Source organism: Leopardus geoffroyi, chromosome E1, assembly GCF_018350155.1.
Source record: "Leopardus geoffroyi isolate Oge1 chromosome E1, O.geoffroyi_Oge1_pat1.0, whole genome shotgun sequence".
Lineage (NCBI taxonomy): Eukaryota > Metazoa > Chordata > Mammalia > Carnivora > Felidae > Leopardus > Leopardus geoffroyi.
This window is the reverse complement of record NC_059330.1, coordinates 43,273,042-43,299,798: the sequence shown is the minus strand read 5'-3', so window position 1 is coordinate 43,299,798 and position 26,757 is coordinate 43,273,042. Positions and strand designations below refer to the sequence as shown.

At 58.3% G+C, this 26,757-nt stretch overlaps 1 protein-coding gene and 1 long non-coding RNA gene across 7 annotated transcripts; one reads left to right on the top strand and one right to left on the bottom strand.

The window, feature by feature from the left end:
* Positions 1 to 32: 32 nt before the first annotated feature.
* Positions 33 to 25,827, bottom strand: FMNL1 (formin like 1). 6 transcript variants are annotated; one of them, XM_045489250.1, is made up of 28 exons: positions 25,130 to 25,557; positions 16,643 to 16,726; positions 15,004 to 15,117; positions 14,258 to 14,331; positions 13,790 to 13,873; positions 13,253 to 13,390; positions 12,940 to 12,957; positions 11,534 to 11,642; positions 10,833 to 10,909; positions 10,529 to 10,622; positions 9,535 to 9,609; positions 9,121 to 9,231; positions 7,631 to 7,780; positions 7,004 to 7,105; positions 6,581 to 6,845; positions 6,015 to 6,332; positions 5,700 to 5,824; positions 4,587 to 4,789; positions 3,880 to 4,114; positions 3,582 to 3,650; positions 2,470 to 2,550; positions 2,257 to 2,386; positions 1,940 to 2,103; positions 1,633 to 1,734; positions 1,394 to 1,489; positions 992 to 1,112; positions 731 to 829; positions 359 to 473 (listed from the first exon to the last, which is right to left on the bottom strand). In XM_045489250.1, the coding sequence occupies exons 1-27, from the start codon at positions 25,256 to 25,258 to the stop codon at positions 738 to 740; spliced, it is 3,360 nt and encodes a 1,119-aa protein (XP_045345206.1). In that variant the 5' UTR covers positions 25,259 to 25,557; the 3' UTR covers positions 359 to 473; positions 731 to 737. The 6 variants fall into 6 exon arrangements, with proteins under 6 accessions (XP_045345205.1, XP_045345209.1, XP_045345210.1 ...); XM_045489249.1 differs by lacking the exon at positions 731 to 829 and having other exon boundaries at positions 33 to 473; XM_045489253.1 differs by lacking the exon at positions 731 to 829 and having other exon boundaries at positions 33 to 473; positions 15,034 to 15,117.
* On the top strand, positions 6,840 to 10,178 carry LOC123603860. The gene is made up of 2 exons (XR_006715074.1): positions 6,840 to 7,122; positions 8,939 to 10,178. It is a non-coding gene; the product is annotated as an uncharacterized LOC123603860 (long non-coding RNA).
* Positions 25,828 to 26,757: the final 930 nt, after the last annotated feature.

Here is a 26,757-nt window from a genome sequence, read left to right as displayed (position 1 = left end):
GTGATGGGGCAGGCACAGAGCGGACAAGGATCTTTTGCAAATATCTTTATTAATCTTGTATAAAAATAAGGTCCATGGAGAGTTCCTGGAGCTGGGGGTGGGGCGCGAGGTTGCACTTTATAAGTTACAGGCCAGGCTCCCGCTGAGGCTAAGTATGGCTATTAGGGGAAGAGGGGTGCCGCAAGCAGCATTTGGGGGAGGGACCGGCGATGCTGCCCCCCGCCCCATGCCCCCACGCGCCGACCACTTGAGGTGGGCCCAACGCAGCCGCAGAGGGGGCTGCCCGGCCCAGCCGAGCTGAGGACCACTTTCCTCGAGCCCCAGCTTGCCCCCCTCATCCCCCACTGAGTCCATCTGCTGAAGTAGCAGCTACAGTGAGAGGTCCGAGGTGACCTGCAGGGGGGGTCCCGGGGGGCGCCGGCGAGCACTTCTACGGCCTGTGTCTGTGCGGATGTAGGGCTGGTTCCGCAGATCTGGCAGCCAAGAGGAGAGACATTTATCTTTCAGAAGTCTGCATGGGGCTAAGACCACAGCCCCAGGGCAGAGGCCTCGCCCTTCTAGGGACCCAGGTTGTGTGCATGTAGGAAGGGACCTGTTTATGTTTACCAGACCCCGCTCAAACCTATCCCAGCCATGCATGGCCCAAGGGGAGGACAGCATGACCCAGTCCCCCAAGGCCCCCCAGAGTTGTGGGCAGCCTCTGGGATCAGAGGCCAGGCTACCCAGGTACCTGGGGGCTAGAGAGGAATCTCTTCTCCCAGGCTGGCCTCACAGAGGAGCCTGGATGTCCGCTTGCCGGTGCGGGCCGTGAAAGGCACCGTCTTGAGCACTGAAGGTTGGGAGGCAGAAGGGAGGAGAGAAAGGAAAAAAGAAAAAAGACAGAAAAAGTAGCAAGAGGCAGTAAGGCAGCCAGACCCCTAGGGTGGGGTAGAGGGGGTGGAGGACAGCATTAGATGGACAGAGGACAGGACAGGCCCAGCCAAACCCTCACCTGTGATGATATCTTCAATGGCCCCATCGCGGTCACTCTCATAGATAAGTGGCTCCTTCTGCTGCTTCCGCTTCAGCTCAGAGATGAGGTCCATCTGCTGCCGCCGGGCCTTGGGTGGCGACTGTTGGGGGACAGGGGGCGTAATGGAAAGTATATAGCTCCAGCTCCAGGATCCCCTCTCCCCAGGCCACGAAATGCTAGAACACGTGTCTTCCTGGTCCTTCCGCAGCACCAACAACCGGCTCGAGCGGAAGGAACCCATTCCCACCCACCCCAGGCTACTGGGGCACCGTGCTCACCTCGGGCAGGGTCTGTTCCCAGAAATGAGAGTATAGAAGAGGGCCAGATCTCTGGGGTGAGGATCGCTGCAAGCAAGTGCCAGGCTCAGGCACAGCCACCTACCTTGGATGCTGGGACTTCCCCTCTGCCTGGGGCGTCAGCGCCCACCTCCTGGGCTGCCGCTTCTTTCTTCCACTGTTCCACCTCCTGCTCAGCTTTCTGAGGGGCCAAAGTGGGTGTCCATGAGGGGGGGTCCTCGCCCACCCCCAGACAGAAGCATCCCCTCCGCTTCCCACCGCCCATGTGGAGGAGCCCCCACAATGCCCTGCAGGGGTCCCAGGCTGCCCGCCAGACACACATACCTTGTAGGCCTTGATGAAGCGGCTGAAGAGGGAAAAGAACATGGAGGGGGATGTGGTCTTGGGGTTCTCTCCGAAGTACTCCACCACAGACTCATAGGCCTCCTGCGGGCACAGCCTGTCAGGCCCACCAGCACGGACCCCTACAGGCTCTGTGCTCTGTGCCCCTTTAAGACATCAGCCACTTCATCTCTGCCCCTCCAGGCAGGTGGGCCTTCCTGCCCCATCCCCCACTGCTGTGGCCATGCCCCTCCAGACCTTTCTTCCACAACCCCACAGCCTCCCCACCTCCAGGCCAGCGCTGACCCACCTGAGCAGTCTTGCTGTCTGCCAGCAGCTTATCCATGATGGGGGAGTTGGTCTTCAGGAACTCCTTGAGCACCGTGCAGTTGTCCTGCCGCACAAACTCTCTCTGGGTCAACTCTAGGCCTCGCTGTAGGGAGCGCACGTCCCCTAGGACACTGTCCAGGGACACTGAGTGGGGGAGGGGGAGCAGTACAGAAGCAGGGAATCAGGCAGCATTCCCGTCTAACTACACCCTGTGGTCCCCTTTCTCTCAACCCGTATCAGTCCCCAGGGCTGAGCCCCTGCCCCCACCCAAGGAGGACAGGGCACCTGCACCCATACCTGAGCCTGCCTTGTCTAGGAAGTGCAGGTCGCTGTGGAAGCCTGTGAGCTGTGGATACTTCTCAGCAATGACCTTCACCAGGTAGTGCAGCAGCGTCTGCTTGCGGTCAGTTGACTTCATCTCCAGCAGCTGCATGAAGACCTGTTGTAAGCCACAGGCCACCAGCTGTCCCCTATCCCCCATGCCTGGGAACCCCTCCTTGTGCCCCTCACCACATCCAGACTCTGGAGCCGGAAGCCGTAGGCTGCTCCACGCTTACTGCTGTTCATGTAGTTACCAAAGGCCAGGACAATCTGGGAGAGGCAGGGGGGAGAGTTCAGGAGGTTGCCGGGGCTGAGGAAACCCTCCCGAGTATAAGGTGCACAAGAAAATGTGGCGAAAAGCAAGCCCCACACACTCAGCCCCCACCACTCTCCTGCATGGCCCCTTCAGGTCTAGGACACATGTACATGCTTGTATATATGTCTGACATATGCATATGGCTAACCCAATGCATGGCGTAGCCTGTTTTTTTTTAAGATTTTTTTTATTTATTTATTGAGAGAGGGGGAGAGTAAGCCGGGGAGGGGCAGAGAGAGAGAGGGAGAGACAAATCCCAAGCAGGCTCCGCGTTGTCAGCGAAGAGCCCGAGGCGGGGCTGGATGGAACTCATGAACCATGAGATCATTACCTGAGCCAAAACTAAAAGTCAGACACTTAACCACCTGAGCCACCCAGGTGCCCCTTAAAGACTTTATTTTTAAGTAATCTCTACATCCAATGTGGGGTTTGAACCCACAACTCCCAGAACAAGAGCACATGCTCAGGGCACCTGACAGGCTGTCAGAGAAGCATGTGACTCTAAATCTCAGAGTTGTGAGTCTGAGCCCCATGTTCAGTGTTGAGATTTCTTAAATAATAAACTTAAAAAAAAAAAAAAAAAAAAAAAGAGCCGCATGCTCAATGGACTGAGCCAGCCAGGTGCCCCTTGGCATACCCAATTTTGTCCTCTGCCATTCCTACCCAAAATGGTGCTGCTGACATCGCCTAGGCTGTCGTTTCTACTGGTTCCCTGAGACTCCACTAGGCAGGCCTGGGTACTATGCTAATCACACAGTAATCCCCAGAGGGGGCTCCGCCCTTAGGAGGAGTCTAAAGTATTGTAGACATGACCTCCACCCCTGCCTTAGTTTTGTCTTTCCGTGTATGCGAGCGCTAAGAACATAACTGTTGCATCCCAAGGGTACAGACAGAGCAAGGCCCGGGTCTCCCTCTCACACGACCCAGAACGGGCAAGGAGCCATAGGTGGGCCCCGCTTCCCAGACCCTTGCCCTGGGCTCTCACCTCCAGGATCTGCCGGAGTTTGTCAGAGGACTTGATGGACATTGAGGCTGCAATTATGGCATTCAGTTGCTGGGAGGGGCGGATTGGGGAGGTAAGGTAAGTTGGGGCAGGGTGGGAGGCAAGCCCATGGGAGGCTCAAGTACCCCTAAATGCCCTCCTGGAGGCTAGTACTGCCCCCCTCCGCAACCCCAACCCAGAACACAGTGCCCCCGCTTGCCCTGCCTGCCCCGCCCCGCCCACACCGCTCTGCCAGTCCCGCCCCGCCCCGCCCACACCGCTCTGCCTGCCCCGCCCACACCGGCATGAGCAGCTGCACAGTATCCGGAAAGTTGCCCAGGAAGGTGAGCGTGGCCATGCGCTCCGGCAGGCGCGGGATGCGGCTGAAGCGTAGCATGAAGCGATCCTCCTCCGACAGCTCCTCCATGGGTCGCTGCTCCCGCTCGAAGCGGGCAATGAGGCTACGCTCATACTCCGTGGGCAGAAAGCGGGTCAGCAACTCCAGGAAGTCCAGGCCAAGGGCCTGTAGGTCGTACCTGGTGAAGGGCGGGGTAGTTATCACTCTATACCCACCAGTTCTTGAGGCAGGACTACGTCCCCCCCTCCATTTCCTTGACTGAATAAATGAACTTCAGTATTCACTATTTGCCAACAGCTTCAGGGACCAAGAGGCAGGTGTCAAGGGAAGTTGGGAGCTGGGAAGCCTGAGGTCCCTATCATAGGTCAGTGGCAGATGCCCAGCTGTAAATGCCGGAGCCTGAGTGCCCATAGCTGGGCAAGGAGGCAGGGAGGAAATGGGAACATCTCAGTCTGGGCGTGGACTCACAGCATAGGCTATTTTCTCAGCCTGAAAATGGGAACAAGGTTCCCAAGCTTACTCCCTGACCAGGGTTAGCATGAAGTTTGATGGGCTCTGTCCCATAGTTGGGACTCTCTTACTAGGTACTTGATGACCCTGGTTTAGTAGAGGGGCTGGGCTACCTACAATCCCAGGGCAGAAGTACTCACGTCTCGATGGCCTGGCAGATGCGATCAGCCCCCAGGTTGCCCTTGCGCAAGGTGATGGCCAGGTTCTTGGCCCGGTTGGCCTCGATGAGGGTGGCCTTGCTGGGGGCCTTCTGGGCTGCCTTACCCTTGAGAGCACTGAGGTCTAGGCTGGGACCTTGGGACTTAGTCTTGAACTGCTCCTCAAAGTCACTCATGTCTAGCTCCTGAGGGCACAAGGAGAAGAGCTGGGGCTAGATGGGCTGGGGTCTGATATATTCCTGGCTGAACCATCTAACCAGCCCTGACCACACAACACAACCCACAGAGAAAAAAACCCAGTAACCCAGCTTGACCACAGGCCCTGATGGGGGATACAGGGGAAGTACAGACAGCACTGAGGAGGAAGAGCTGCACCCAATCTAGGGGACCCACACTCCAAGCCATTACAGCCAAAGGAAGAGCTGAATTGGCCAGGGATTAAAAAAAAAAAAAAAAAAAAGGTGTGTGTGTGTGGGGGGGGGGGAGACAGGGAAGGGCATTCCAGGCAGAAGGAACAGCATGAGCAATGGCCTGGAGGCAAGAGAACACATCACTTTTGGAAAACTAAAAGTAGAATTAGAAGGCCTGAAGCCCTGGTTGTCTGTGGGAGTGGTGGGAGAGAAGCTTAAAAGGAGAGTGGACACAAGGGGGCGCCTGAGTAGCTCAGTCAGTTAAGTATCTGACTTCCACTCAGGTCATGATCTCACAGTTCATGAATTCAAGCCCCACATTGGGCTCTCTGCTGTCAGCGCAGAGCCAGCTTCGAATTTTCTGTCTTCCCCTCTCTCTCGGCCCCTCCCCCACTCACCCTCTTCTTCCCTCTCAAAAGTAAACAAAAATCAAAAGAAAGAGAAAGAGAGAGAGACCAGATCTGGGGGGAGGGATGTGCCCTCTGCAGTGAGGAAGGGGAAAGCCTCCAGGGGAGTCAGGATACACTGCCTATCCAATATACTAAACCAGTTTAGCTTAACGCCCATCCCTGGGCCTCCATGCCCTCATCTGTACAATGGGGTGGAGGAGATGATCCAGCATGATCCACACAAGCCCCCTCCTCCTCTGGTGCCCACACTGGGAGCAAAGAAGGGCCACACTCACCTGCAGCACCTTCTCATCATTGAGCTCAGTGAAGACGGTGCCTGTGATCTGGCTGGGTTTCAGGGCCACCCAATTTAAGAGTGGCATTCTGAACTTGGTCTGTATGGGTTTCTTGGCCTTTACTCCTGGGACAGGGAGGGAGTGGTGAGCATAGGGAGGTGAGGGTGGGGTGGTTGGCAGGACCCAGGGCCCAAAGTGGCCAGACGGGACAGACAGAAGGCAACAGGAGGCCCCCAGACAGAGCATCCTGGAGGACACAGGTCTAGGCACGGCACCTCTCTCCATATCACCCCCAGCCCTGGGTGGTCCACTCACCTAGGCCCATCTCTGGGGCATCAGAGAGACCTCCAGGAGGCGGTGGGGGCGGCGGAGGTACCGGCCCATCTGTGCCAGAAGGCAGCGGTGGCGGTGGGGGTGGGGGCGGCAAGCCTCCCTGCAGCGGCGGGGGTGGGGGTGGGGGTGGGGGTGGAGGTGGGGGCGGGGGATCGGAGCTGCCAGGGAGGGGTGAGGCCAGAGGGGGCGCCAAAGGCGCGGCTTCCTGCTGGAAGGGGGGGCCGGGCAGTGGGGGCGGTGGCGGTGGGGGTGCTGCTCCGGCAACCGGCTCTGGTTCTGCCGCAGGTGGGAGATCTGAGCCTAAAGAGAACAGAGAACCAAAGATGGAGGGGAAGGGGTGTCAAGTTCTGGGCCTGGGTGGTCTCGCCACCGCCTCCCTCCCTACGCATGCGCACTGGGCCCACGTCTACCATCTGGCATCCACCTGAGCCACGCCCACAACCCAAACCTACCTCTTGCAACTGTCCCGGCCCGAGACGTCCCCAGGCCCCCCTTCCAGACACTGGTTCCCCCATGCCCACCCACTCCGGCTTACAGCTCCTGCGCACCTGGGCTGAGTGAGCCGGTGGGCACTGCCGGAGTGGGAGTCGGAGTCGGAGCGTCACTGCCGCTTGGAGTTGCCACAGCGACCGGGAGGATCTCGATGGAGACAGCATCCCCGGGCCCCCGCAGGATACGGATTAACCCCTTCTCTTCCAGCTCCTCCACCTTCAGCTCTAGGGCCGAAGGCCGTGCAGGGACGGGGGTAGGCACTTTCTCAGGCTCGGAAGGATGCCTAGAGGCACCCATGGGGGTCGACTCGCTGAAGCGCTCCTGTGAATCCCGGGAGAAGGGTCAGTGCCCAGCAGCAGGCCTGGCGCATAGCCCCCCACCCTCTTATTGGGGTAGAGGGAAGTGTCAAGCCTAGAAGCCCCAACGGGTCAGTTCGCGAGAGCCCGGCCTGCCCCCGGCCCCTCCGCCGCCAGCCTCACCCGCAGGGTCTCCAACTCCTTTCGAGCCTGGCTTAGCTGCTTTTCCAGCTCGGCAATCTTGGCCATGGATTCGTTCTCCGCGTCCCGAAGCCTTTCTGTCAGCTGTGGCACAGCACATGGTGAGCTCCCACCCGCCGCTGGGCACTGGTACCGCCGGTGAGGGGGCGGCAGCAGGCATGCCTGCCTGAAGGGCTGGGGGAGGCTTCCGGATGTGCTGGCTGGTGGGCTGAGCCTGGCACTTGAACCCAAGTAGGTGAGGCACTGAGGGCACTAAAGTTCTCTCAGGAGGAGAAACCGGGGCACCACTGAGGAAGGAGGTGAGTGGAGAGGAGATTGGGCTAGGAGGGGCCCCAGGCACCTAGTTCCGCCCAAGCCAGGATGTGGGCTCTGAGCACAGGGAGAGGAGGGGCCTGCCTCCTGCAGAGGTCCCACAGCGCAGGAACCCAGCGAACGCTCACTGAGAAAGACACCCAAGATGTGGATTCAGGGCAAAGTCTGGAACCAGGCAGACAGCCACAGCCCACCCCCAGCCCACCCCCTGTTTGGGTTTGAGGCCCAGGGCCTGATGCGATTGTGAAGCCCTGGGGGCCTACGATGTGCTGGGCCAAGTTCAGGAACAGCTCCCACCTGGGCCACCTGCTCCTGCAGCTCCTCCATGTGCTCCAGCACAGCATTCTTGGTCTCCGTGTCCTCCAGCAGCGCACCCACATCAAAAACATTGTCCAAGTACGCTTGGATCTGTACCTGCAGCTTGTCACTCTCGGTGAGCCGAAGCCTCTGTCCCCCAGACAGAAGGAGCAGGGTGAGGCCCAATGTGAGGGGTCTCTCAGAACCGCCCATCACCGCTAGAGTCCAGGGGAAGGGGCTTGAGCCCCAGCCTGCTTTTTCTCTTTTATTGAGATATAATTCACATACCATAAAATTCATTACTTTAAAGCATATAATTCAATAGCTTCTAGTATATTCACAGGGTTGTGCAACCATCACCGGTGTCTAATTCCAGAACATTTCTATCACCCCAAAAGAACCCCTGTACCTGTTAGCAGTCAGTCCCTATTCTCTCCTCTCCCAATCCCAATTGGCAACCGCCAATCTATCTTCTGCCTCTGTGGACTTACCTATTCCGGACAGTCATGTAAAGGAATCGTACAGTATTTGGGCTTTGGTGACTTGGCGTCTTTCGCTTAGCGTAATGCTTCCAAGGTTCATCCGTGTGGTAGCATGTATCAGTAATTTATTCCTTTTTATGGCTGAATAATATTCCATTGCATGGCTATATCACCCTAGCCTGCTCTGCACCTTTTGTTAATCCTGGCTTTTTAAAAATCCAATCCCAGGGGATTGGCTCCCAGGGGAGCCTGGGTGGCTCAGTTGGTTAAGTGTCCAGCCCTTCATTTCAGCTCAGGTTATGATCTCATGATCATCGTCAGCCCGTCGTCAGGCTCTGAGGTGACAGCACGGGATTCTCTCTCTCCCTCTCTGGCTCTCGCCCTCACGTGTGCGTGTATGCGCTCTCTCTCTCTCTCTCTGTCTTTCAAAATAAATAACAAAAAAATGATAAAAATCCAATCCCAAAGTCCCCACTTCTCCAAGCAGCCTCTGAAAGGAATCAGGAAAAGCCGTGGCTTCTCTGCACAGGCTGGACCCGGAAGCACCAAGCCCCTCTGCCTAACCTTTCCCGGGGCAAGGAACTCCTCCTTGACCTGGACCCATCCAGCATGAGCCAGATCCCAATACGGCCCAGTATCTCTGTGCTCTCCATTATGTGCCTGTCTGAGGCTGATCCTCCCAGAGCCAGACCCAGGGCCACCTAGAGCCCTTCCAGTGCCTGCAACAATAGCTCCATGGACTGTGTGCCTATCAGGTGGCAGGAAACGTTCTGCCTCATTCTATTTAGAGTCATTTTATCATCTTTATAACTCTCCTGTTTTACAGGTGGCAAAGCTGAGACTCAGAGAGAAGAGACCTATCCAAAGTCACATGGGCTTCGAAGTGACAGAGTCAGGATTTGAACCCGGATCTGCCTGACCTCAACACCCGTGCTGCTAACCACAGAGCCATACTCTGCAGTTGGCAACTGGTTGAGTCCCAGAGGGGCGGGAGGATGTAGGGCTCACCTCCAAGTACAAGTCCAAGCCCAGGTGGGTGAACTCATATTGCAGGAAGACACGGAAGTTCATGTTCTCCACAGAGTGTACCACGATGTTGATGAATTGCATGCAGGCCACCTGGGGAGTAGGGAACAGGAGCACGTCGGTCTGTGATCCTCTGGGTGGGGGAGCTCAGTGCCTTCCATCACCACCCCCCATTTATTCCCAAGTCTCTCTCCTTTTCCCCATTTCTCACTCCGCTAACCCAGCTTTGTCCCTCCCCGTATTATCCCCCTACACGCCGCATCCCCTCCTTCCAGCTTCCCCTCCCCACCAACCTCTCAACCCTCATACTTTGCAGGAGCAGAGCCCAGATCCCAGATGCCCAGGGCCCCTGACTGCCCCTCACACTGAGGGCCCAGCCTGGTGTCCCGAGCTCACCATGAAGTCGATGTTGCTGTCCTCTTTCTGGAAATATTCCATTAGCTTCTCAAAGCGGTGCTGCTCCCCACACACCTGGGTGGGGAGAATGGCTGTCATTAGGGCCCCAGCGACACACCTCCTAAGCCTTTTTCCAGCTGCCACCCTTGTGCTTCCACGGTTCCTCCCACATTAAATCCAAGTCAGGCCTTGTCACTCTTCTGCTCAAAAACCTCTCCTCCCTCTCCATTTCCCCCAGCCCTCTCTGTTTACTCTACTCTGGCCACACTGGGGTCCTGGCACATTCCCACCTCAGGGCCTTTGCACCTGCTCTTCCATCTGCCCGGTTGCTCTTACTCGAGGCCGCCACCACACCAAGTCTCTCACTTCCCTCACAGCTTTGCTCAAACTTCACCATCTCGATGAGGCTCCCCTGACCACCCTGCAACCCATTCCTCCTGTCCCTCCAGCATCCCTGACTTTTTACTCAAAGCATTTATCATTTTCTAACACATTAGGTAATTTGCTCATTTATGATACTGTTTATGATGTCTTCCCCTGCCTTCTTTGTTTCTTTTGTTCACGGATGGGCCCCAAGAGCCCACTCTGTGCCTGACACATAGTAGGCACTCAAGAAATATTCATTAAAGGAATGAATGACCATATCCCACCTTATGCATCATATTGTCCTGCACCTACTTCGCCAGAATCAGAGAGGTGTATGTATGCAACTCAGGTGTGTGGATCAAACCCAGTTTGGACCTGGCAAGGCTGAGGGTCCGAGGTTCAGCAGATCCCCTGTTCAGCTGTCCCTGTTGCCCTAGGCAACACCCCAACATGACCTGGCCTTTCCCTTCCCTTTAAAGCCTCCCCATCCCAGATCATCCCCACCCTGTGTTCCCCGAATGCCCACCCAGCACTCCCAGCTGCCCCCAGCAGAGGCCACAGCTGCCAGCAACAGTCAGTGCTAGAGAACAAAGACATTGGCGGGAAGGGGGGGGCGGGTGGTTCATACCTCCTTGAAATTGTCAAAGGCTGCAAGGATGATGTCGTGTCCTCCTCGCACCAGGCACACAGCCGCCAGCAGCTCCAGCACCAGAGCCTTCGTTCTGGGGAGAGAAGGGGCAGTCTATCCCTTGAAGGCAGGCCCCACAGCAAGGGTGGATGTGGACCTGGCTGGGGGAGGGCAGGGGAGCTGATAGGTGAGTAGGAGTGGAAGGAGCCTGGACGGGAGTCCCGAGAACTGGGGAACAGCACAGGCAAGGGGCTGGTGGCAGGAGAATCCAGATGTGGAGAAATGTTAGGGGCCTGGACCTCACCTGGGGTTCTTGTTGTTGAGGCTCAGAGCAATCTCATTGACACAGGCTGGGTGGGTCATGACAAGGCTGAAGCCAGACTAGGGAGAGAGAAAATGTTAGCTCCTCCAGGCAGACCCCCAGGACTGACAGCACTGTCCTGTCCAGCACCTCAAGCACTGTCGGTGCCATTGCATTCTGGTTTCTAACTGCCCTCAAGCTTAGGAAGTTTTTGATATCCAACCATAGCCTGTTCTGTGCTCCCAAAGCCTGGCTCCTCTTTTTAAAAGACTCTGTCTGTGCAAAAGCCAGTGTTGGGATTCAGCACCGTGGACACAGAGAGCCCTCAAAGGCGTGCTAAGCAAAGGAGGGCTGGCCTCACCAGCCACTCCTCCAAACAAAGTAATCCTGAGCTGCTCTCCCCGAGGGCCCTGTGTCCAGCCTTCCTTGGTGGGTGTGCCTGGGTCCCCACATGAGACATATCCATGCCCCCAGTCATGTCCAGATTACTCTAGAGCACCTCACTAGGAGGGGGCAGACATCTGGGCTTCGTCTCAAGACCTGATCAGCCTCAAGACCCCCAACAGCCCCCATCCACAGGGTTCTCCAGTGGGCAACAGGGTCGGGGGACCATTGGTCCCTGCACCCCAGCAGCTCAGGCAGCCCCCGGTGAGGACAGGCCCAGCTTCCTGGGTCCCCCAGTGCCCTCGTGCTCACTGACCAACCTGGTAGTTCATGATGGCACGCAAGCACATGATACAGACATGGACGTCATCCTTCTGGCTAACAATGCGAGAATTCCGCAGGGCCTTCCTGCTGTGGGCTGGGGTCAGCCTGGTGGGGTAGGGAAGAGGCTGCAGGGGTCAGCGTCCTACACCCAGCCTCCCACCCCCACCATCCACCACCACTCAGAAGGCACGTCTGGAACATTAGGCCACTGATTCCCATCCACCCAACCAAAGAGGTCAGCTGAGGGCAGGAAGGCTTCCTTGGCCCCTAGGCTGGGGCCTGGCATGCTGCAAGGTGATAAGGAGGGGGTCAGGAAAGCAAAGACCCTTAACAACTTGGCATCAGAAAGGATTGCTGTGTTGTGTGGGTGGACAGCCCAAAGAGGGAAGACAGCCAAAGCTTGGAAATCCACAAGGTGGCGCTCACAGCCTCATGGGCTCATCTTCCATCTTGAAAGGTCAACCCTGAATTCACACCGTCTTGGTCCAAATCCCAGCTCACCACTTACGAGACTAGTTAATCACCCTGTGCCTCAGTTTCCTCATTTGTAAAATAGGAATGGTAATAATAGTACCTTCCTGATAGGGTTTTGGGGACTATGAAATGAGCTCAGAACAGTGCCTGATACATAGTTAAGTGCTGTACCAGTGTCCTTCATAATTCCTTGCTTAAAAGTATGTGATTTTTTTTTCATTGCTGCAGATCCGCCAATTATGACTTCCACATCAGTTCCTCTTGACAATTCTATCACATTTCCAATAACCCTGGGAAGCCCCACCTCCTCCCTCCGTCTGCTACCTTGCCCTTCTCCCGTCACTGCTCTAATATGTCTGAGTCTTTGCTCATGCTGTTCCTTCCACCTGGAATGCCCCTCCCTGTCCCCACCACTGCCTATAAAGCACAAATCCATCTGTGAGACATAGTTCCAGTGGTATCATTCTAGGAAACCTTCCTGATGCTCCAGGAAGTAGCCACCTCCCTTCTCAGAGCTCCCAGCCACACCTCCAGGATAGCCTGTCATACACTGTCGCCTTCTAGACCAAGGACTCCCAAGAGCAGGGTGATCTGTTTCCTGAGTACCTGCCACCATAGGACATGCTAAAAATATATTTGTTGAATGAATGAATGAATGAATGAGCAAACAAAAAAACATATTGTGAGAGTTTGAAAGGCTTAATATGAAGTCGGTCCCCTAGACCAAAGTGGGAAGGATGGAAGCCGGGAGTCCACATGAGGCTCCAGGGCTGACTCCTTCCCTCTTCCTGCCTCTCAGCTGGATGTCCGATGTTAAGTGGGGTGCCCTATCCACAGCAGATGAACTCAGGGGTGTCAGCTGAACACCCCACCCCACCCCACCCAGGGAGCCAACCAGGCATGCACCTGCCCCCGGGTGGCTACGTACCGGGGAGAAGGGGGGCACCTGGAGGCCGCACAGGAAAGAAGAGGGGGTTAGATGGATACAAGGGAGGGTCTCACTGACCCAGAAACACCCTACTTATCCCAGACCACCCAGACTCCAGTTTCTAAGTGCCCATCCCTAGAAGGCTTCTTAACACACCCATCTCCCAAACCCTGCTTGAGGCCCTTACTGTGATCCCCAATGCCAGGCTGTCCCTCCCACCACCCCCAAGGGCCAGGGGCAGGGCTGGCCGGGTACAGAAGTCCAGGGGTGAATTCTCTATTCTCCCTGCCACCCTGCAATGGGACGCACATACTTGATGGTCAGGTGGCGACTCTTGGGCTGAGGAGGCAAGGCCGAGGGTGGACCCTTGCTGAGATCTTCCACCGACTGCTCCAGGGGCTTGCTCTTCTCTGAGCTGGGGACCCCGTTGTCTGTGCTCTCCATGTCATACCTGCAGGGATTAGAGCGGAGCTGGAGGCCAACACTGCAGAAGCACTTAAGAGAGGGGTGGGAGGAACTGAGGGGACAGACGAATGTGCAGGAGAGATTAGAGGCTGGGAGGTAGAGGCTGTGTTCTCAGCACTGTGCTGGGCAGACTAGGGGACGAGGGAATGGTGGAACAGAAGAGGAAGCCACCCAAGTCCCAGCTGGCCACCCCAGGCCGCGTCCCTCCATATCCATGCAGGCCCTTAGGAAGGGGTACCGCCCACCGTGCAGGGTGTGGTTTGTGTGAACCCAGGGTGGACTCAGGCTGCGCTGCTTAGACGTGGCCCAAGGAGTGGATGAGGTACAGGGAAGCAGGGATCAGGGCTCTGAGGAGCAGCATGAGGACTGGAGCAGGGGGGCTTACGTGACGGAGCACTGGGCAAAGGCCAGGTACTCGAGGAGCACATCCAGGCCGCGGTTCTCCTCGTTGAGGAATTCTTCCACCCACCTGCAGGGCACAAGACTCCCTGAGTTCCAGCCAGGAGGGAGGTCCTGCCCAGAGTGGGCACAGAATAGGCACAGCCAGGGCTCCAGCGCGGCTTCCCCCGTCCCCAGGAAGACACCAACCAGCCCAACCTCAGAAGACCCAGTGATGCTAGGAGATGCTAGGGGGCTCAGGTAGGACCCATGGCCCAGCCATGCCTCGAGGGGTGACCAGAGAGGAGGCCGGGAAGCTGTCCTGGACACCCAACCCAGAAGTGGCCTACAGGCACAGCCTACGCAGGGGTGGGGGGACAAGGGGGACAGGGGAATAGCAAGGGGAAGCCCCAGGGGCTGTCTGGAGGCAGAGCTCTCCCTGGCCCCCAAGCAGGAAATCTGAGCCCTCGCTCACCCAATGTGGTTTGTCCTCAGGGAGATCTCCAGCTCCCGAAGCACCTGCGTGGACTCCTGAACTCGCCTCTTAAACTAGGGGCCAAGGACAGGAAAGTCTGGTGGGTGACGTCTGGGCTTCCCACAGGCCCACTGAGCCCCAAGGCAGCAAGTCAGCAGCCCCCGCCCTCCCCCTACCACTGGCCTTTCACGTTCAGCCTCCCCCACCACCCCCACATACCTGCCCAGCAGAATAAGCATTCTCAGGCTACTCCTAGCCCCATACACAGGCCCACAGGGTGCACGCTCATTCCTCCACACACAGACATGTGGCATGCTTGCGCACGCGCACGCGCGTACACACACACACACACACACACACACACACACAGCCATAGGGTACTCACACATTCAAATATGGATACCCTGGCTGTACACACACACATACTCATCCACATACAAGCACCCTGGGTACACAGATATAAGACACCCATACATCCGCATACAGACACATGGGGCGCGCGCACACACACTGCACAAATACGCACAAGTGGACCCACAAGTGGATGTAAACACATGCAGAATATGCAGAGGAACGTGGAAAAAGTACATGCCCGCAGCCCTCCCAGTCCCCTAAAAATATGCACACGCATTCATACGCGTGCCCACACAAGCCCACCAAAAAGTTTACACACACAGTTATTCTAGCTGCCCAGAGCTTGGAAGGTGCAGGGGGAAAGGGACAGAGAAAAAGGGGGAGACATATACCCCCAGGTTAGACATCCAGTCCGCTGCTACCTTTCGGCCGACCCCACCGGTTTCCAGGTAGCTCTTCAGCTTCTGGATATAGGCTGTGGGAGGGTTCTTGACTTGAAACCGCTCCTGGGGAGACGGAACAGGATGTACAGGGAACCAGCCAGAGCCACCCTGGGGCAAATGACCAGCCCTTGCCCCAGAATCCCATTCTCAGCTCTGACCCCAGGTCCCAGGCTATCTTAGGACCCCTCTGAAATACCAAAGATATCACCAAACAACCCACCAGGTCATTAAAAGACCCCGGTCCCAGACCTAGCCTTCACTCCTCACTATGGCCTCACAAGCCACAGCCCTAGCACAGCGCCCCCCCCCCCACTCCACCCCCACCGGTGGAGTTTGGAGGGGTCATTTCTGCCGCACAACCCACCACGCTGGGGGTGGGGAGGAGGACTCAGACCTGCCAGTAGGTGGGACCTTCCCAGGCCCTTCCCTCCCTGGGAGTCCAGGGAGGAAGAACGCTCTGAGGGCCCCTTCCCCACGGCTCCTCCCCAGCTGTCCCATTTACCTGTGCTGGTAGGTGTCTGTGTGTGCTTATCTCCAGTGCTCAACAAAGCAACTCCTAACTCCCCTGCCCCACCCAGGGCTCCAACGGCCACTCACACAAAGAAGCAGGGGCCACATCAGAGGCCCCCTACCCAGAGGAGCTCCCATCCTTCCCAGCCCAGATCCTTTAGGACTCCCGCTTTTCCCAGGCCCTTGAGCCCCCAGCCTGAGATACCAGGCCAAGTGGCAGAGACCTCCACAGCAGCCTGAGAGCCTCTAGAAGCAGCTCCCCATCCTTCCCACACGGCCCAGCCTTTACCCCCCAGACTCCCGCACAGCCTGCTCATCCCATTCCGGTCCATTAGCAGGAGCCAAAGGCCCAGCCCTGGCTCCCAGGGGAGGCTCCCTGCTCCCCAACTCCCCACCCCCAGCCTCCTTCCCTCACTGAATCACTGCAGCAGCCAGGCCCCACCCTGGCTTAGCAGTGGGAGAGGGGTCTTCCCTGCTACCCCGGAGAACGGCCCTGGAAGCTGGAGAGGCAGGGGCAGCCAGTGAGCCATGAAGATGGCAACCCCAGGTGCCTGGCTGAGCACCAGAAGCCAGGAGTTCTATTTCTCGCTCGGCCACTTGGGAACTGGTTACCTTTGGGTTGTTGCTTGGTTGACTGCAGCTCCTCCGGGCCCGAGTGAAAGAAGGACAGGGATCCTGCCCCTTCCTCCCCACCTCCCATGGGGTCAAAGATGCCCAACCCTAGGGTTGCCCCCCTATCTTCCACAGCCCAGAGCTGGAGGGTCAACAGATGCTGCTCCGGGTAGCTCAGCAAGGAGGTGGGTGACAGCAAGGAGGTGATGAGCCCCTGCCAGCACTTCATAGGGCAGACCCAGCCCAGCTAGGGACTCATAAGGTCCCTGGGGAGGCCCATGTTCAAGGGAGGGTGGTTGTAGAGTCTTGAAGACACCCTCAGCACCCTCTGCAGATGCGACACAGGTCTCTGGGCAGAGTCTTGGCCCGATGGGCAGCATGGCAGTGCCCCCTCTCCTGCCAGCACCCCCCCCCCCCCACCAGCCAGGGCAGGGCATCCTGAGGCCAGAAGGGGCCTGGTACCCACCTGGTCACAAATGAGCTCCCACTTCTTCTCGTTGTCATACTGGCTCAGCAGCTGCACCTTGTCCGGGGGCAAGTTCATGCAGTTCTGGAGAGGGGAAGGACAAGATAATGACCCTGAGCCTGGGGTCCCGATGCAAGGGGCAAGGGAGCACAGGCATTTTCAGGGAAGCCACCAGGGGGCAGCTCCCTAGCGGCTCTGTCATACACATGAATCCCTGTCACCCCAGGAGATAAGTAGCATTAGCGGATGAGAAAACCGAGGCCCAAAGATACAACACCTTGCCCTAGGCCCCAAAGCTAGAAAGTGACACTGGGATTTGACTCTGAGTCGGCCTGGCTCCAGGGCCTGGGCTCCGTCTTCCACACACCCCCTCCCTGGCATGTCTCCCCCGGCGGTGAGAGCGTGGGTTCTCAGCCTGACTTCCTGGGACCTTGGGCATTTTTTGACTCACTTCCCCACGTGCAATAAGGGGGAAAGTCAACTCTTCTTCCATTTGAGTGGGAAGCTAACAGGGGACCCAGTTCCAGCCAGGCCCAAGTGTGGCCAGTCTTGGACTCTGCCCCACCCCTGTGTGCCAGCCGACACCATCTGGACTGTATGCAGTCCTGGCCCAGGGCACCAGTGTCTCACAAACAGCAGAAAACCTCTCACAAGGATGGCAACAGCGGTCTCCTCCTTAGCCCTGTCCAGCCCCCTCCCTCCTCATCACTTCTGGAAGGAGGACATGGGGACGGGCCAAGGGAGCTACGGTCAGACAGGCAGGGAATTCCTAGCAGGTGCATCACGGCTACAGGGCACAGGGGGATTCCTGGGGAAGGTCACCCAGACATAGGAACTGGAGACAGCAGCCAGCATGCTGGGTCTGTGGTGCCGGTGGCCCAGGCTGGGACTCCCCTCAGGAGCTAAGAAAGGTCAGCATTGCTCTGCCCGATCCTCCAATCACAGACGTGCCTGTCAAGCTCCTCCCTCACAGGGCAAGTATAGGGTCTTGCCTGGTGCTGCCTGCACTAGGGGTTCCCTGGCCGCCCCCCCCACCGAACTTGGCATGTCTTCCTAACAGACCCAGAAGATGATGCCAGTTTACCCCAATTCACTGAACCCCAGGTTTAAAGAGGGTCTACTATGTGTCAGGCCCCAAAAGATAGTTCTTGCCCTCAAGGAGCCCCATCTCTGCTGGGGAGGTGGGGGTCCCCAGGAATCCCCAGCCCAGAGTCAAAAGACCCCCGTCACCAGCTCTGGTGGCTCAGACTACACATCCTCAGTCACATGGCCCTGAGAGGAGGCCACAGCTGGAGCAAAGAGAGGGCCACACCCACCCGGGGCTCCTCAGCCAGCTTCCTCTCTGGGGTGCTGGGCTTCATTCTGGGGCTCTGGCCAGAACTCACTCCCCCCACCAAAAAAAATCACTGCCTTAGGTCAGCCCCAGACAACAGGAAACTGGGTGCTCTCAGCCCCCATTGCTCAAGCTTTCCGGCTGAGGCCCCACTTGAGAGGTGAAGCTGCCTATCCCCCAGGCCCCCCCAGGCCGGCTGGGGATGGGGATACGTCATTCTTGTCCCCATTGCAAAAGCGAGCCCCTGGATTGAGGAAACCACTGCTGTCTCATCTGCTGCCTTTCCCCAACCCACCAACAGCCAGTATAGCCCCCGCCACTACAGGAGACACTGCCTGGGAAGGGCCCCTGGAGCTGAGGCAAGGGCCCCTGGGACCATTCTCTCTCTCTGCCTTTCTTTCTCCTTGGTCTCTCCCGATCCTGATCACAGAGATCCAGGGTGGGGCAGGGCAGAGGGGAGCCAAGGCTGAGGGGGAAGGAGGGAGCAGGAAGGCAGGCAACGCAGAGAAACTGGAACAGTGGCCAACCCAGAGAAGGGAGGTGGTGGCAGGGAAGGGGGACGAGGAGGAATGTGGCAACAACGGCTGAGCCCCAGCACCCGAGCCTTACAGGGGACAGCCGCTTCCCAACACGGGTCTTTCCAGGCCCTCGCCCACTCCAGGGACCTGTTTGGTTCCTGGAATGGCCCCAGTGGCCCTTCTAGAGGCAGCGACCAGTCATAGTCAAAATAGTGACCCCAACAAATGTGGGCGCCAGCTCCGCCCGGACGCTCACCCTGCCCGGCACCGCTCTGAGCCCTCCACGAGGGTGACGTCCTCACCACCACACACCCTCATCCCCATCTCACAGGTGCAAGTACAGATTAGTTTAGTGACCTGCCCAAGGTTACAAAACCAGAGAGTGGGGAGCGGGGCTGGCTTCGAGCCCAGAGCTGACTCTGAAGCAGCGCCCTGGCCCACTCCCCGTGGGGGGCAGCCCCATGGTGATTAATGGGGAGGAAAAGGCCTCTGCTGTGGGGTACACCTGTCCCGGCAGTGGTGGAGGGCAGAGCACCCCTTGTCCCCTTCCCCACCTGGGCGTGCTCAAGCCCCCGAGGCTACGTGCCAGCCTGCCAGACGGGCTAAATTTAGGCTCGGAAATCAGAAATAGCTCTGACAGCGCTGAGCACTAATTAGCAGCTGTTCCTCGGCTGTGCCCACCGAGGAGACGGTACCCTAAGGAGCAAGAGAGGAACCAGAGGGTGCCACTGACTCGGGGTGGAGGGAAGGCATCCTGGAACACGGCAACAGACCCCAGACCCGGGGCCCTCAGCAAGGAGGCAGCACCATGGGAGAGAAGTAGATGAGGCTGGCTGACACCGCTCGAAAGGGACAGGCAAGGACACGGAGGTCCAGGGGTGGGGAGGAGGGACACTTGCCTCCCGTAAGGGGACACGGGGAGAGGAAGCTGTGAGGCAGAAGAACCCACACTGGATCCTGGAGAGCCAGGCCCTGGGCTCACCTAGCCCAACAACTTCTCCGTCTCCTTGAGCCTCAGCTTCCTTCTCCATAAAATGGGCGCACTTCCCTTCTGCCTCCCAGCTCCCAGAGCTCCCAGGAATACCCAGTGAGAAGCTGGGTTTTGATGTAATAATACTCTGCAGTGATGTACGCTGTTAAGAGGCGTTTCACAGACTGGGGCCTGGGGGAGGAGTCCATTGAAGACCCCAAGGAGAGGGATGGTGTGGTGAGCAGAAGTTTGTGAAAACATCCAGATAAAACAGACCTGTCTCCAGTGCTTGGCCAACAATGAACTGACCCTTCAGCTCCCCTCTCCTTGCTGCCCTTAATGCTTTGGCTCCAGGAAGAGACAGGTAAGATCCATCTTTGAAGGTGTGGCCAAGAAAAGGAGCTGATTCCCCAGTCTTTCCACTAGAATGTGTAGACATCATTCTCCCTCCCTGCCACGACCTCTCCAGGTGCCAGAGGGGCCCTCAGCCTCGCTCACCCAAGACCAGCCCCTTGCAAGCTTCTGGCGTACTCCTTCAACAACGCCCCTCCCCCCTCCCGCCACCGCTGACATCTGGAGAGGTGTCCCTGGTGACTGAAGGGGTTCTGTCTGCGTCTGGACACAACCACACCCTCCCGTTTCACTTTCAGTTTGAACTGAGACTGTCCCAACCCACCTGCCCACCCTCTCCTCATGACGTGTGGCCCTTTGAGTCCCAGAATGCCCTTGAACTTGGGTACCAAGCCCAGTCTCAGACCAGCCCCACAGAGGCTCCACAGCCTGATGGGCCCAGAAGCCAGGAAGTGTCTCCATCCGCCACCTCTACATGGTCTTGGCCTTTGTCTTAGAGCTCTTAGCGCGTCTCCAAAGGCAATCAATCCATGTTTCAAAGTTCCAGTAGGTAGATTTTCTGGGGCTATTAGAGACAATCCCTGACTTAGAGGAGGGCTCTAGGTGACTAGTCCCAGGATTAGGTGCTGAGAGTCCCAAAAAGCTCATGGCTTCTCCCATCAGGGTTGAAGGGTCCCCATGGCAGGGACAAGGGCAAGCCAGGTGGGAGCCAGGACAGCAGGTACTGCCCATACAATCCAGGCTAGTAGGAGAATTACAGCAACAATAATGATGATAAATATTCCCCAAACATCCCATTCCGTGCTAAGTGCCATTCTAGGTGCTTTATATCTACTGACTCATTTAAACCTCAAAAAAGAAGCTGACACAGTAAATGCTATTGTGATCCCCATTTCACAAATGGGAAACTGAGGCACGGAGCGATTAAGTCATTTGTCTGAGGTGACCTAGCTGGCAAGCTGGTAAGAAGACTGTGTTTCCTTGGAAGAAAGAGCACTGAAGGCGGTGAGAAATGTGGGTCCCGGACCCCCAGGGGTCTTCTGCAGACAGACTGGCCCCAGTCCCCCTGTCTGAGGAACCAGGAACAGCCAGCCCCATTTCCTGCCACCCAGCACCCTACGCTTCCTGTTGTTGCCCACACTGAGCTCTTACTCACTGGGGAACCCCCCCCTCCCAGTACACCGTCTCTCAGAGGGAAGTGGAGGCCTCCCCACCCCCTCCCCATGTGCACACAGCTACCGTTAGCACCACCACTGCCCCACCCTCCAGGAGAGGTGGGCCCTCCCTCTCGTGGTTTCCGGCCACCAGGCAAGTTTTCGGTCTAGGCCCCGCTGTGGCTGCCCTGCATGATGGCAGCCAAGGGCAGCCTGGCCTGTCATGGCTAAAGTTGGCAACCTTGGTTGGTCTTGGTAATGGAGGTGGGTAGAGGGGAAAGGCACAGGCTAGAAGGGCCTAGGAGGCCTCCAATATGAAGAGGACTCTATCCACTCCAATGTCGGTCCCTTCCTCACAGCGGGGGAGAGTTTCTGGAGCACTCGCCCTGTGTCAGGCACACTCTCGGTAATCCTTCAACGACCCTAGGAGGCCAGCATATACTACTGGTATTCTCTTTCTACACATGGGGAAAACTGAAGTTCAGAGAGGTTAAGTAACTTGCTCAAGGTCATCCAGGTAGGAAGCGGCAAAGACAAAACCCACCCCCTGACTTAATGACCCCGAAGCTCAGGAAGCTATTCTGCCTTTCCCTTGAGTAACTCTGGCCCCTCCCAGAGGCGGGGAGGACAGAGCCACCTTCCAGGGTTCCATGTCCTCAGGAAAAATGCAGAGGTAGCCCCCAGGGCAGCCCCATCTGCTCCTGCCCATCTCACCCAGCTCTTTGCCAACTGGCCCCAGATGTCCCTGTGAATCATGCCTACCACATCCCTGGGTTTCCAGGGTCGACATGTGCCAGCCCCGCCTGCTAAGAATGTCGCCCCACAGCCCCTATCCGGCCCGATATCTGCCCACATGGCCACAGCCCCATTGGGATCCTCCATGTGAGACACCCCAGAGATGAAAGGTACAGCCCCCCTGTAGCTTCCCATTCCCAAACTTCATCTGCCTCACTCCAGAGAAAGGAGCTGGCCAACAAAATGGAGACAGAATGGATTCTACTCCTGCTCCTCAGGGAAGGGGTCCAGCTGAAAGCAGGATTCCCAGGGTCCACATGCTGCTGGAGGCTGTCCTGACCTCCCCACACAGCCTCACCAAATGTCCACATCCCTAGGCACTTGCTAAGGGCAGCCCAGGGTGCTAGGCCCCATCAGGCAAACTCCTCTCCAAACGGTTCAGTCTCCGTGTGGATCAGCATCACTCTCGGCCTCAAGCACAACATCCCGGGCACCTTCCCTTGGTCCCTTGGCCCCAAGGTTACAGGCCCCTCTCTGACCAGACAGATCAGCGGTATCCAATGCCTGGCCATAAGCACAGAACTTCTGGACGGCCTGGAAAGAGTGCCTTGCCAACCCAAACCCTGATCCTTACAGGGGAAGGTCTGCAAGGAAGACATGAGCCTTGGGCATGGCCTAAGAAAGGCAAGAGCTTGATGTCTGGCCAGCTGGTTTTCCCACCATTCCAGCAGGCCCATGTCGCTGGGCAGCCATCGCTCCTCCGCTGTTGCTAAGGCAGCAGCAGGAAACCCTGGCCAACCTGCTCTTTCTCCCCACCCCCATTTTAAGCAGGGGCACCTCTCGCTCACAGCCTCCTTAGAAAAGTAGCCCCCCAACACCCTTGCATGGGAGAAAGGCCACTGTGGGGAAAGGGAGAGCAAGCTTCATCTCCTATCTGGCCATAAGCCTTGGTGGAGGCGCCCTTCACCCACACATGGGTCCCGCATCCAAGAGCCAAGGAGTGGTTTGGGGCTGCAGGATCCTACCCCTCCACCAGGGACCAAAGGGTTTTGTTTAAGCGAAAGGAAGAGGTTCCCTGGGGCTATGTGACTGTATCTGAAGGGGAGGGCGATGCTTTTCCCATCAAGACTCAGGGATCCCTGGGGGTGGTGGGTTCATCACTCTGGGCAGTCTGAGCCTCTTTCTCCTCTTACACATTCACTAAGGACCAGACTCAGCTCCGGCCATGGAGGCAGTGCTCTGATGGAGGCGCACCCTGCATGACCCGTTGCCAGGCCTGTGGGTTTAGCCAAATACTTGGCCCAGGCAGCTGCAGGCAGCGGCCAAGGCTATCACCCCAGGGCGGGGCTCATGCCCTTGTTGGTGGGGAGTGAGGGGAGCCAGGTTCTTAGCCAAGTGACCTTGGGTTGGGTGAGTTCTGCCCACAGAAGACAAGGGACAGGCTGCTCCTTCCCCAGAAAGAAGGCCAAGTATAAACACACTGGGGTTCCTGGGAGCCGGGATGGGAAGTTGAGCCCCATTGGGTGCTGCTGCCCTAGATTTCTACCCAGCTACCGCTGCCTTCTCCATGAAGACACCCTCTAAGACCCATCCCTGGGCCTCCGCCCTCCACACCCTGGTACTCAGGGACTCCCAATGGCATTTAGCATCAGGCTCAGCCAATCAGAGCGAAGGCCAAAACACAAGCAGGGCACTCAGGAACTACACATGCATCAGAGCCTCACCATTTGACTTTTGGATTTCCCAGTGGTCTGAATTATTCACACAGCTCCTCCCCATTAGCGTGTGTATGATAGAGACCGCACCTCACCCTGACAGCCTGTCCCACCCCTGTCCACAGACACACACTTGGGGGGAAAGAGAGACCCATATCCCCCCCCCCCTCACAAGGCTGGCAGGGGTCCAGGGATCCACCACCAACTCAGGCTCCCCAGATGGTCCCCCAGAGACTGTCTCTCTTCATTCTGCCCCCTCCCCCATCTGCTCAGCTCTGCTGAGCTTTGCGCAGGCCATGGGTTTGAGGAAGGGAGAGCAGGTGGAGAGATGGGGGAAACAGGGCCTAGCCTGGTGTGAGGTGTCCCTCAGAGTCCCTCCCTCTCCCCTAATCAAACAAGGTGTCTTCACAAGGATAGACCAGACCCCGCCCCACCCCATAGCTCCCCCAGACCCCTCTTAGCCTTCCTGCCGGGAGGGGACAGCCAAGATTTCCAGGAACTATCATGAAGGGCCATACAGAGGATCTGGTAAGTACGGCCTAATAACAGGTCAAGGGAGGGGAAATGATGTCAAGGAGGTGGAGGGGACAAAGAATTGAGTGCTGCCACAAGCCAGCATTGCTCTATTGCCCGCACCTCCCTTGCTGCCCGCCCCCCCCCCCCACCAGACCTGCAGTGCCAGCCTGCTTAGACTGAGAAGTGCCCCCTGGGAAAAAGCACAGCGTGGCCTCATTCGCCTGTCACCCAGAGTCCAGCAAGGGAGCTGACAGCAGACAGGCCACCAGGCAATTAGTTAGAGAAAGGAGCCTGGGACAGGGCTGAGACAGGGAGAGGGAAGTGAGAATGAGTGGCCCTTCCCCCTCCCTACTTCTGCCTTGCACCAGGTCTTAGGGAGCCCTGATTTTGCTCTGGAGCCCCTCCCCAAACACATCCTTGACTGTCTCCAGGCTCAGCCAGAGCTGATGGCTTCCTCCCCAGTGACCTAGTCTCCAAGCCCCCCAATTCCTCCAGCAGGTGATAGTGGGGAAGGTGGGGAGGGGGGGGATGCTTCCAGACTTTTTGTACCACCCCAAGCCAGAGTGACCAACCCATCCTGACCCCGCCCGCCCTTCCTACCCTTAATCCCCTCAGTGGGCTGGAGGAAATGCCCAAGATAAGGACCCACAGGCAATCTCTCCTGGACATGCAGGGGGTGAGAGATACAGACACCTCCTCTGCGAGATCTGAGGACTCAGCTCCCAGCAGCCCAGGCACCAACAAATCAGGACCAAACACCTGAACTCGGTCTCCAGCCCCCAGGACATTAAAATGTCACCCTTCCATCTTTGGCCCTAAGGAAAAGCAGATGTTCCACGACCCTCGCCTGGTGGCCGGGCCTGCGTGCAGAGTGGAAGGGGCCGCCCCAGGACCCCCCCCCCCTTGCGTGCTAGGCTCCCAACTTCCTCGCAGGACATTTCTGTTTAGACCTTTAGACCCAGGAGCGCTGGGGAAGGGGGTGTCTTGGGGAGGCAGACTGGGCGACTGCAGAAGAAAGTTTTGGGGGGAGAGTGCTAAGTCACTCTGAAAGAAGCCACTGTCACTCCCACCCCCTGTAGGGGCCAGCCACTGGGCCGGGGATCTCCAAGCGGTACCTGAGCCCCCGGGGGCGGGGACGCGTGCCGAACCCCAGCCGCCCCCCGCCCGCGCCCAGAGCGCGACAGATCACACTCACCAGAACCCTGTTAAACCTCTCCTCCAGCTCCCGGGCCGCGGGCATCGGCTGCTTGGGCGCCGCGGGCTGCTTGGGGGACGGCGCGGCGGGGCCCGCGGGCTGCTCCGCGCTGCCTGCCGCGTTGCCCATGGTGGTCCCCACCCAGTCGGCCAGGCGCCTCCAGCCTCGGAAATCCAGCTTTCCGGGGGACCGGGGACGAGGCTCCCGGCCTGGGGGGCGAGCAGGGCAGAGGCTGGCGGCGGCGGCGGCGCGGCTCGGCTCCGCGGCGCTCGGCTCAGCTGCGCGCAAGGGCCGGGGCGCGGCGTCCCATCGGGGCGGCCCCGTCCGAGGAGCCGGGCGGCGAGCTGCGGGGTGGGGGGAGGAAGTCAGGCTGCAGGCCGCGGGGGACAGAGGGCTGGGCCGGGGGCAGGAAGCTGCGGCGCGGGCTCCCCCCTCGGCGATTTTCTAACTTCTGCTGTCGCTCCCCGAGCGCGCAAACCGCATTTCGCCGCCGCCGCTACGCACCCTGCCCCCGGGGGGCGGGCTGGAGGGAGGGGGCGGGCGCCGGGAGCCGGCCGGGGGTCCGCCGCAGCCATGGCGCTGCGCGGAGGGGGCCGGCGACCCGCTTCACCTGCCGCAGAGGGGGCGGCGGGCGCCGTTTCACCTGCCGGAGCGGGAGGCGGCCGAGGCGAGGCAGAGGCGGCGGCGCGCGCGGAGGCGCCTCCGGGTCCTAGAACCGCATGCTCCCGCTCGCTCGGAGCCGGGGATCGGCGGGGTCTGGGTGAGGGGGGTCACGGCCTGGGAGTCGGAGGGGGCAAACCTCCGGGAGTCGGAGGGGGCAAACCTCCTTGCCGAGGATGCCAGCAACTGCGTGCTCGGCTTGGAGACCCATGACGGTGCGGCGTTGGGGCGCAAGGGCTGGGTTCCCCTCTCGGATTCTGGACTGAGAAGGTGGGAACCCCCTTCCAGGCCCCCTACCCCTGGTTTCTCCCCTCATCTGTTTGGTCCAGAGAGGAGCTGAGGATCAGAGGGAACCATCTGCAAATGAGAGCCCCAAAGCATGGCGAGGAGCGCAGATCCAGGCCAACCGAGACCCCCGGACCTGTCCCACCCTGGACCAACTCTGCGCCCATACCGACATCCCCAGGGTTTTATAACGGGGGCGCCTATGGGAGAAGGCAAGGTACGGGAATCTGGGGACCACCAAGGCGGTCTCAAGGAGAAGCGCAGGGGTTGGGGAACAGAGGATTAAAGCCAGCACCCAGGCTGAGAAAGGAGCAGGCTCCGCAGAGGAGAAAAAAAAATATCTCCTTGACGCTGTCCCCTCCAGGGACGTAGGGTGGCCTCTCACCTTGGTGAGTAACAATCCCTAAAGTCTAGCAATTACAGAAATGCTTCCAGAGGTCTTCTTTCATTCATCCCTACAGTGACTGGGGAAGGTAGGTATTGACATCTTCATTTAGAGATGGGAAAACAGACTCAGAGTGGTTAGTTGACTTGCCCAAGGGCACACAACTAATAAAGGTCAGAAACAGCCCTACTCTGCCCACCTTCAAAATCCACACTGCCTTGGAGCTGCTGCCCTAGCCCCCACTGCCCCTCTCATCCAGGGTGGGCCAGAAAGGTGAGTGAGTATTGGGAGGACTATA